At 44.4% G+C, this 10144-nt stretch overlaps 1 protein-coding gene across 1 annotated transcript in view; it reads right to left on the bottom strand.

The window, feature by feature from the left end:
- Positions 1-1329, bottom strand: part of RDH13 (retinol dehydrogenase 13 (all-trans/9-cis)) — a gene marked incomplete at its 3' end in the record, with an annotated part of 11045 nt that extends 9716 nt beyond the window's left edge. Inside the window, exon 1 of the mRNA XM_008577961.1 lies at positions 1265-1329. Coding sequence (XP_008576183.1) covers positions 1265-1329 — 65 coding nt within the window. The remainder of the gene's footprint in view (positions 1-1264) is intronic.
- Between the last annotated feature and the right edge of the window lie 8815 nt (positions 1330-10144).

Here is a 10144-nt window from a genome sequence, read left to right on the forward strand (position 1 = left end):
GTCTGTATGTGGGATCCGAACCCTCGGCGGGAGCGCCGCCGCACTTCCCAAGCGGCGCACTGTAGCAGTGCGCCACTGGGCCGGCCCTTTAAAAATATTTTTGATCTCCAGTTGATTGAATCTGTGGGTGCAAAACGTCCAGATAGGGAGGGTCTGTACACAGTGGCAGAAAGACTTGGGGGTTCTTAAGTCAGACATGCTTGAGTTCCACCTGGGCTTCCCACTCACCAGCTAACATTGAAAGGAATTTTCCCCAAGTGCAGAATAAATGGTTATTACTAATCTGCACATTCAGTGTAATCCCAACTTTCTCAGTAAAGGAAAGAAAGACACGAGAGAGGAAGGAAGGGAGGGAGAAAGGAAAACAGAAACACAAAATGTATATGAACATGTCTCATGTAATAGGATTTCCCACATTTGCTTCTTTAATTTCAGTTAACGAGAGTTTAGGCGGCATACATTTGACAAAGATTCTTTGAAAGGCGTGGCCAAACATTAATCAGGCTCCTGACCTGTGTACTTCCTAGCAGAAGCAAGTCTTAGCAAAAGAACACTTTTGGTCAGTTTAGCAAGAACACCCCACCCCACCCCATATCTGATCACACTCTATGTCTGATCAGATCTCTCATCTGCCACCATCCTGAGGTGACATCTAATCACTCTGGCCTGTCTTCAGCGAGAATCTTGCTAGGTTAGTTTAGCCAAAATCCCCCTTACCCCGATGTTTCCTGTTTGTAATTTTCCACCCACTGACCCCACCCTGCTCCGTGGCTATAAGGCCCCACAGGCCCAGCTGTATTCGGAGTGAAGCCCGATATCGCTTCCTCACCGCCGTGGTCCCCGGACATATTTTGATGGTCCTGATATAAAGTCTTCCTTACCGTGCTTTAACCAGTGGCACTGAACAATTTTTTTTAACACATTTTCCTGGCACCTAGGCCAGCATGTAACATACGAGAAGGGCTCAATAAGTATTTGCTGAATTAATTAATTAATTAATCTATTAAAAGTCCGGAAAGAGTAAACCAAAATGTTTACAAGAACCCAGACCCAGCCCCTCCTCTGGATGACCTTGGGCCGGTGACAGGCCCTGTCCGAGGCCTGGTGTGCCTCTCACATTCTGGAAGGGCACCGCGGGCCGGGTGAGCTGAAGGACTCCCGGGGTCGGCGAGGAGTTGGTGACCTTTCCCGAGCCTTCTTCCCTCCCTCCCCCGCTGCCAACCAACCCGCCATTGCAGCGCACGCGGGGCTAGCACATACTCACTTGAGCAGCACGGCGCCACCCACCGCTGTGCCCAGCACGGACAGCGGTAGCAGGTAGCGGCTCATAGCGACCAGGGAGCGGGGTCGGCTACGGAGCCGCTCAGAGAAGGAGCTTCCCTGGGAGCCACGCGCGGGGAGGCGCAGGCGCAGCAGGGCCGATGGTTTCCTGAAGAATCCCGTGAGGGGGCGTGGCACGGAGCCTGGGGGCGGGGCCTACGGTGATGGGCACCTACGGCTTTTACAGCTGGGGATCGTAGTTTCAAGAGCCGGGGGCTGGGCCGCATCTTGGGGGCGGGGCCAACGTGCCCGTTCGAATGACGTCACATCGCTCTTGATAAGGCGCGGCGCAGTTCCGGAGAGTGTCGGGATCCCACAGGTGCTGCTTCCAGGCTGCGACCCTCTGTGGGCTCTTCAGATATATCAGCCTGTTTCCTCACCTAAAACTATGTTTACCAATAGTACCTTCTTCAAAAACTCTGTGGGAGCATTCGATAATGTTGATGTTCAGAAACCAAGGCCTGCTAGCCCTGGGGGTACCCAAACTCCTGGGATCTTGAGGGAGGTGGGTCTGGGGGCCTGCACTCCTGGGTCTGAGAGAGGAGGGGCTGGGGGCCTGAATTCCTGAGTCAGGGAGGGGAGTAGTGGGAGGGGCTGACTCCGGGGTTCCCGGGGTTCCTGTCCACCCTGTAACTTTAGAGACAAGAGATGGCATGGAGCCACTGGCGCTGCAGGTAGCACCCGCCCCAGCTCCTTCTTTCTACCTGCCCCAGGGGCCCAAAGAGGCTCTTTCCCATCTCAAATCCGTACAGAGGTCTTCCTGTACTCTGCCCGTGCCACCTCTCTTAGATTGAGTATCACAGACTGTCCTGCACTTACCTGTTGGCGTTTGTCGCCCCCACCAAACTGGAATAGACTTCTGGGCACCTGCACCCCCTCTCTGGCTCAGCTCACCTCCGCTGAGCGATTATACCTGATCCCCACCTCCAACCCCTAACATTTCCTAAGCTTCCAGGAGTTGGCAACACTGGAAATGCAGAGAAGATCCCCCTAACCAGGAGTAAGTTTTCTTCCCCATCATACAAGTTGTCATCATCTGAGTCCTGCTATAATGGACGTTACACAGGCAGGAAGGGCTATTTTAAGACCTTTGTAGTCCTAAATCACTCACCACCTCAAAATATTCAAACATATTCAGACCACATCCCACATTATGTTTTGTTGTGTTTGGGGCTTCTGTTATTTTAAAAAATGGCCATAAGAAACTCCTAGAAAAAGAATAAATAAATAAAAACTTTTAAATCGTCAAAGGACACAAAATTTCAGTTAGACAGGAGGAATAAGTTCAAGAGGTCTACTGTACAACAAGGTGCCTATAGTTAATAAGAATATATTGTATATTTGAAAATTGCTGAGTGGATTTTACATGTTCTAACCACGAAAATATAAATATGTGCTAGCCCCGCGTGCGCATGTTTAATAGCTTGATTTAACCATTCTACAATGTATATTTATATCAAAACATCATGTTGTACACCCTAAATATATACAACTTTTAAATATTTACAAATATATATCTATTTAAAAAATAAATTTAAAAAAAAAATTTTTTCGGTGTTATAACACCAAAGTCAAGGGTTCAGATGCCCGTATGGGCCAGCTGCCAAAAAAAAAAAGATAAAAAAATGAAAGTTTGATGGAGGTGGGGAGAGATGCTAGGACCCGGCAAACTCACTCCTAGATATTTAACCAAGAGAAATAAGAATATATGTCCACACAAAGACTTATATATATGAATGATCATAAGAGCTTTACTCATCCCAGCCAAAAGCTGGAAACAACCAAAATGTTAACAGTTGAATAGATAAGCAATTACGGCAAATTCATACAATTACAATAAACAACAATAAAAAGGAACAAACTGCTGATAGTTGTGACAACACAGATGAACCTCCAAATCATTCTCCTGGGTGAAAGGAACCAGACACAAAGGACTACAAGCTGTATGATTCCAGTTATATAACATTCTAGAAAAGACAAAGCTGTTGTGAAAGAAGCAGATCAGGAGCTTCCAGGGGCAGAGGGCGTGGGAGACAGAATTATTGCAAAAGTAACTTTCTGAGATTTTGAAAATAACCTCTATCTTGATCATAATAATGGTTATACACTTGTCAAAATTCATCAATGTGTTCACTTAAAAATAGTGAAGTTTCTTGGATGTAAGTAATACCACAATAAAGCTGATCAAAATGAAAAAATGAAATAAAAAAGAACACTGAAAAGATATTTTATTATTTTGTTTTGGAAATTATTTGACCACAAGTAGCTCGTTTGATTTATGACTGAATCCAGTTTGTCAGCAATCAACAGGCATACTTGAGAATTCTTACGAAGTGGGAAATACCTGACTAATAAATTGTTTCCAAGTGTCCCAAAAGATTTCTGAATATTGGCTTTGACATTTAATAAAGTTGATGTAATATTTCGTTTTGTAGACATAGAATGAAATGTGTTCTCTTGGCTTCATAACTTGCCCAGTTTGGAGCTAATGTTTTTTTGGTTCTGGTTTTGGTTTTGAAGAAATGTATCTTGCTTTTGTAGTGCCCTGAAAACTGTGTGCTTTGGTTCCAGGCACAGGATGTGTAGACACAACCCTGGGTCCAGGATCTGTAAATGGAGACATAGCCTAGGAGTTAGGGAAGACTTCCCAGAGAGGGGAAAATCTATAGGGTTTTGAAGGATGAGTAGGAGCTCTTCAAGTGGACTGAGTGGAGAGGGGTAACATAGATAGATGTAACAGCATATGCAAAGGCTAGGCTTCATGAGGCAAGTTGCTTGGGGAGTAACAGATTGTTTGGGATAGTAAGAGGGTGACTTGAAACAGGAGGCAACAGGCAAGAGATGTGGCTAAAGAGAAGAGAATAAGGGCTGGCCGGTTAGCTCAGTTGGTTAGAGCACAGCCTTGTAACACCAAGGTCAAGGGTTCAGTTCCCCATGCCAGCCAACCACTATAAAACAACAAAAAATAAAAAAGAGAGAAAGGAATAAAAATAAAAAATAATGTCAGCTACTATTTACTGAGTCCCTAGTATTTGCCATATATTGTACTGAGCAGTGGCTAAATATCTCATTTAATCCACACGACAAAACAAAGAAAAGGTTTGCTGTTGGGGATGTAGCAAAGATGGTTGGGTCTGGTGAGAGGACCTTCCCCTTTCTGAGATTGACGGAACTAAGGGCTCCTGGGCGGCAGAGAAAGTGAGGCCTGGGAAGGTGGAAGGGGCCGTAAGGGCTGTGGTAAAGAACTCCAGACATGGATCTAGACTGATCTTGTTTCAAATCCCTACTCCATCTCTTCTAGATGTATACCTTGGACCATGATTTCCCCTCCCTCAACCTCTGGCTTCTTTTACTAACCCAAATCACAAAGAGTTAGCATCCTTAATATGTAAAGAACTTTTATGAATCAATAATTAATTTTTTAAAAAAGGCTCACCCCCAATAGAAAGAGGGGAACACAGGCAAAGAACATGATAAGCAATTTGCAAAGAAAGTCAACTCACACAAGAAACTACTCAGCTTTAATGAGTATCAAAGAAGTGCTCATTAAAACAATGATGAGATAATTTTTTTCAGTTATCAGATTGGCAGAATGAAATCAATAATACCCAGTGATGGCAAGGATGTGGGAAAACATGTACGCATACTCTGCTGGTGGAAGTGTCAAATTAGTACAGCGCTCCTAAAAGGTCATTCAGCAATCTGTAGCAAAACCATCATCTGTGCATATCCTTGACCTAGCCATTTTCCTTGTAAGAATTTATGCTAAGGGAATAATTGATCATTCAGAAAGAAACACACACAGGAAAATGTTCCTTACAGCCTTGTCTCTCTCCACTCGTAAGATACTAGAAGCAAATAAAATCAACTTCAATGTCCATCAGTAGGTTAGTGGTCAGTCACTCCCTTCAACAGTTATTTAGAACCTACTATATCCCAGACACCAAGCTAGACACTGGGAATTCGGTGACAAGACAGACAAGGTTCCTGCCCTCATAGATCCCCTGACAAGAACAGTCAAGTTTAATTCATCTGTACTTGTCTCTGGAAAGATTCAGAACACAGCTTCATAGGGCTTAAAAGTTTAAGAAATTCTATGAGTTCCTTCATTTACCTCCAATACAGTGGAGGGAAAGCAGGCTGTGGAGTGAAGCACAAGACTGATTCTCTCTTTTTTTTTTTTTTTGGCGGCTCACCAGTGGGAAGGATCCAAACCCTTTGATGTTATCAACAGCACGCTCTCACCAACTAAGCTCACCCGCCAGCCCTGATTCTCTCTCTCTCTTTTAAGTCTTTTTTTTTTTTTTTTTTTTTGGCGGCTCACCAGTGGGAAGGATCCAAACCCTTTGATGTTATCAACAGCACGCTCTCACCAACTAAGCTCACCCGCCAGCCCTGATTCTCTCTCTCTCTTTTAAGTTATACTCACTTGTATATTTTTAGAGTTATAAAAAAAAAAAAACAACGACACTATAATATTCTGTGTAGGGTCTTTGCCAGGTAGAGTGTTTTCCACGTTTTGTTCATCTACATTTTCTCATTGTTATTGGATAATGGTTTCTCGCTTGTGTAGGTGAAACCATACTGTGAGAAGTAGTAAAGGGCAGTATTTAAGAACATGGGCACAGCAAACCAAGCGTCCATTAGTGGATGAACGGACGAAGAAAATGTGGTCTATAATACAATGGAATATTATCCACCCTTAAAAGGGAGGAAATTCTGGCACATGCTACAACATGGATGAACCTTGAGGGCATTGTACTAAGTGAAATAAGCTAGTCATAAAAAGACAAATATTGCATGTTCCACTTTTATGAGGTTCTTTCTCGGGGAGTCAAATTCATAGGGACAGAAAGTAGAATGGTGGTTGCCAGGGGCTGGGGAGAGGCAGGAGTGGGGAGTTAGTGTTTAATAACGGGTACAGAGTTTCAGTTTTGCAAGATGAAAAGAATTCTGGGGCCGGCCCGTGGCTCACTGGGTGAGCGTGGTGCTGACAACACCAAGTCAAGGGTTAAGATCCCCTTACTGGTCATCTTTAAAAAAAAAAAAAGAAAGAATTGTTGAAATGTATGGTGGTGATGGTCGCACAACAATGTGAATGTACTAAACAGTTCTTACTGAACAGTATGCTTAAAAATAGTTAAGAAGGTGAATTTCATGTTATGTGTATTTTACCACAATTAAAAATATAGAAAAATTCACCAGCCACCCACAAAAAAATTTTTTTTAAGTTTTAAAAATAAAGAAATATTGAAAAATTAAGTAACATGAGCACTCAGTTCAGACACTGATTCTTTCAAACTTGAAAAAAAGCACTGTTACTTTCTTGGCCTTTTTCTCTTCTTCTGTAAACTGGGGTGCTAATATCATCTACCTCTAGGGCAGGGGTTGGCAAACTTTCTGCAAAGGACCAGACAGTAAATAATTTCAGCTTTGCCAGCCATGTGGTTGCTGTAGCACCTGCTCTGCTGTGGTAGCGCAAACGCAGCCATAGATTATATGCAGACAAATGAGCATAGCTGTGTTCCAATAAAACTTGATTTACAAAAACAAGTGGTGGGCCATAGTTTGCCAGACCCTGTCATAGAACTTGGAAGAATGACAGGAAGTCGTTCATGAGGAGCACCTAATGCATAGTAAGTGACAGAACACTGCTGGCTGTTAACATTGTTATTATAAAGAGAACAATGCATACAAATTACTTCTTCTGAAGACCTCCCACCTGATTCTCAGACACACCCAAGCTGGTTAGAACATCTCTTTGGACTCCAGGTAGGCTGTGCCTCCCTTTACCATTGCTGATGTTAAGAAGTTCCTGATGCTGTCCCAGGTGCTGAGAGGATTCTCCCACAATGCCCTCCAATCCTCATTCTCTCTCTCTCTCTCTCATCTTCTCCAAAATGAGAGCCCCACGGGGGCAAGACTATGCCCTGTGTCTACCTTGTTCACTCCACATCCAGCATAAACTCTGGCACACAATAGGAACACAATAAATATTCTGGGTGAATAATAATAATTACACATAGTTGACACTTACCATGTGTCAGTCACTTCTCTTGGCAATTTACATGTATGAATGGATCCTGTCCACATGGCAGCCTTGCTGAGGTGCATACCATTGTTATCACCTTTCACATTTCACAGATATGGGCACTGAGACACAGACAGGTGAAGAAACTTGTCCAAGGTCACACATCTAGTAAGAGGCAGCACCGGGATCCAAAGTCAGGAGTCAGCCTCGGGAATCCATGTTCTCTTAATTGCTGTGCTATCTGAATGAAAGAACAGGGATTTGTACTCACATCTGCCTGTCACCAAAATCTGCTTTCCTTCCGTTATATGATGCTGGTTCTTAAAATGAGAGAGTGCCCAAATATTTGGGCTCCAAGAGGAGCTGAAATGTAGACACCTTAGTGCTAAAGGCTGGGGGCTCTGGAGCCATGTGAATTTTAGCTTTGCCACTTACTGGCTGTGCTTGGACTAGTTGCTCACCTTTCTGTGCCTCGGTTATCTCATCTGTAAAATGCTTATATTAGAATTTACTGCATAGGGTTGTTGTGAGAAGTAACTTGAAGAGCACATGGGAAGCACTGACAACACTGCCTGGAACATAGTAAATGTTCACTTAAATGCTGGCTTTGTGGCAGATTGTATTTTTGAAAGGTGGTGGCACAACGTATATCACACATGCATTTTTTACAATGTGACATTGAGCCTCCAGAGCACGGAAGGATGGAATCTGTGTTCCCTTTCCTTTAGAATAAGCAAAACTTTGTAACTGCCTTGGCCAATAAGTTATGGTGAAGTAACACTGTGTGTCTTCCCAGGCTGGGTCATAAAAATAATACAGCTTCTGCCTGGTATGCTCGCTCGCTTGGTCACTCCTCTCTCTCTGTCTGTCTGTGTCTCTCTCTCTCTCTCTCTCTCTCTCTCTCTCTCTCTCTCTCTCTCTCTCTCTCTCTCTCTCTCTTCCTCTCTGTCTCTTCCTCTCTCTCTTCCCCTATATCCCTTCTCTCCCTCCATTTCTTCTCCCCCCCACACACAACTAGAGAGCCCTTAACCAACAGGTAAGAAAGAAGTTTAGCTCCCCCAATGCAGCCATGCTGAACAGACTGAATAGAAATAAGGGCAGATGGCCAAGGAGCCCCAATAATCCCAGACTCCAACTATTCAAGTCTTTCCAGCCCAGGCCCCACCCCAACTTCCAATCGGACCCTGCTGTCACCAAATGGAGCAGAAATAAGCTGCTTCCATCAAGGCCTGTGCAGATGGCAGATTCATGAGCAAAATAAATGTGATCTTTGTTTGAAGTCACTGCATGTTGAAATAATTTGTGACATGGCCTTAATAACTGGAACAACTGCTTTGGGTGTTTGGGGATTTTTTTTTTTTTTTATACACCTTGCTGTATGTGGCACATGCATAGCTCAATAACTGGGAGGAAGGAAGGAAGAAAGGAGAGAGAGGCAGAGATGGACAGGAGAGAAGGGTGGAGAGAAGGACGGAAGACAGGGAAGGAGAGAGTTAGTGACCTTGCCTGCAAGCAGGGTAGACATCATGCAGACAGCTGACCTCCCAGATAGGATGGGGGAGACTCTGAGAGCTCATGAGAAGATCCCTCTGTCCAAAGGCTGGGCAAGCTTTCTGAGGACATGGTATGGATCACGGCCACAAGGGCAGACAGGCTTTCCTCCAGCCTTGAAGGGAGCTCCAGACGGTGAGAACCACTTAAACAAAATGAAAGAGGCAGGAATTCATGGGAGATGTTGTGGGAGGAGGAAGTAGCTTGCTTTGGCTGAAGTGTAAGGTATGGAAGGGGTTAGAAGAAATGAAGCTGGAACAATTGCAAGAAGAAGCCAGATTATGACTCCAATGCCAGGTTGACAAGCTCGACTCTGATGCAGAGGGTACTGGGGAACCACAGAAGAGTTTTGAGCAATGGAGGGTTATGAGCAAATGTATAATTCTATGTTTTTTTTCTGGCTGAGATGTAGAATATGAATTGCAGAAGGACAAAAGTGATATAGGAAGAGCAGCTCCAGCATTAAGGACTTTCCCATTAGGAACGTCGACTAGTTGTTCCCCAGTATCCATTTTTCCCTTTTTGCTCATTGTACTAAAGCTTCTGATTTATAGCTGGGCACATGAACACCCAGAATAAAAACTCATCTCCCTGGGCCGGCCCGGTGGCGCACTGCTACAGTGCGCCGCTTGGGAAGCACGGCGGCGCTCCCACCGAGGGTTCGGATCCCACATACAGACCGGCCGCTCACTGGCTGAGCGAGGTGCGGGCGCAACACCGAGGGTTGCGATCCCGTTGCCGGTCACGAAAAAAGACAAAAAGGAAGAAAAAAAAAAAAACTCATCTCCCAGCTTCCTTTGCACCTAGATATGGTCATGTGTCTAAGTTCTGACCAATGGGATGTGAGCATTTCTCTCCTTCCTCCTTGTCCTGCCTGGAAGGCAGATGTGATGGCAGGAGCTAGAGCAGCCACTTTGGACCATGAGTTGGAAGCTATATTTTGCCAGAGCAATGAGATGAAAGGAGCTTGGATCCCTGGAGTTTATGGATCCCCCAAATAAGCCCTGGATCAACTGCTAACCTATACTTATAAGAGCAAGAAATAAACTTCTACCTTGTTTAAGCCACTAATACTATGGGCTTCTCTGTTATATAAACAATCATCCCATCTCAGAAAAATGGCAATTCTAGCTTTCCAATCTCCTAGACCAAAACATGGAGTTGCCCTTGTCTCCTCTTTTTCTGTCATACCCTGCCAGCTCTTCATTCAAAGTACATCCAGAATCTGAGCAGGTCTCAGCA

The sequence above is a fragment of the Galeopterus variegatus genome, unplaced genomic scaffold, assembly GCF_000696425.1.
Source record: "Galeopterus variegatus unplaced genomic scaffold, G_variegatus-3.0.2 Scaffold1608, whole genome shotgun sequence".
Lineage (NCBI taxonomy): Eukaryota > Metazoa > Chordata > Mammalia > Dermoptera > Cynocephalidae > Galeopterus > Galeopterus variegatus.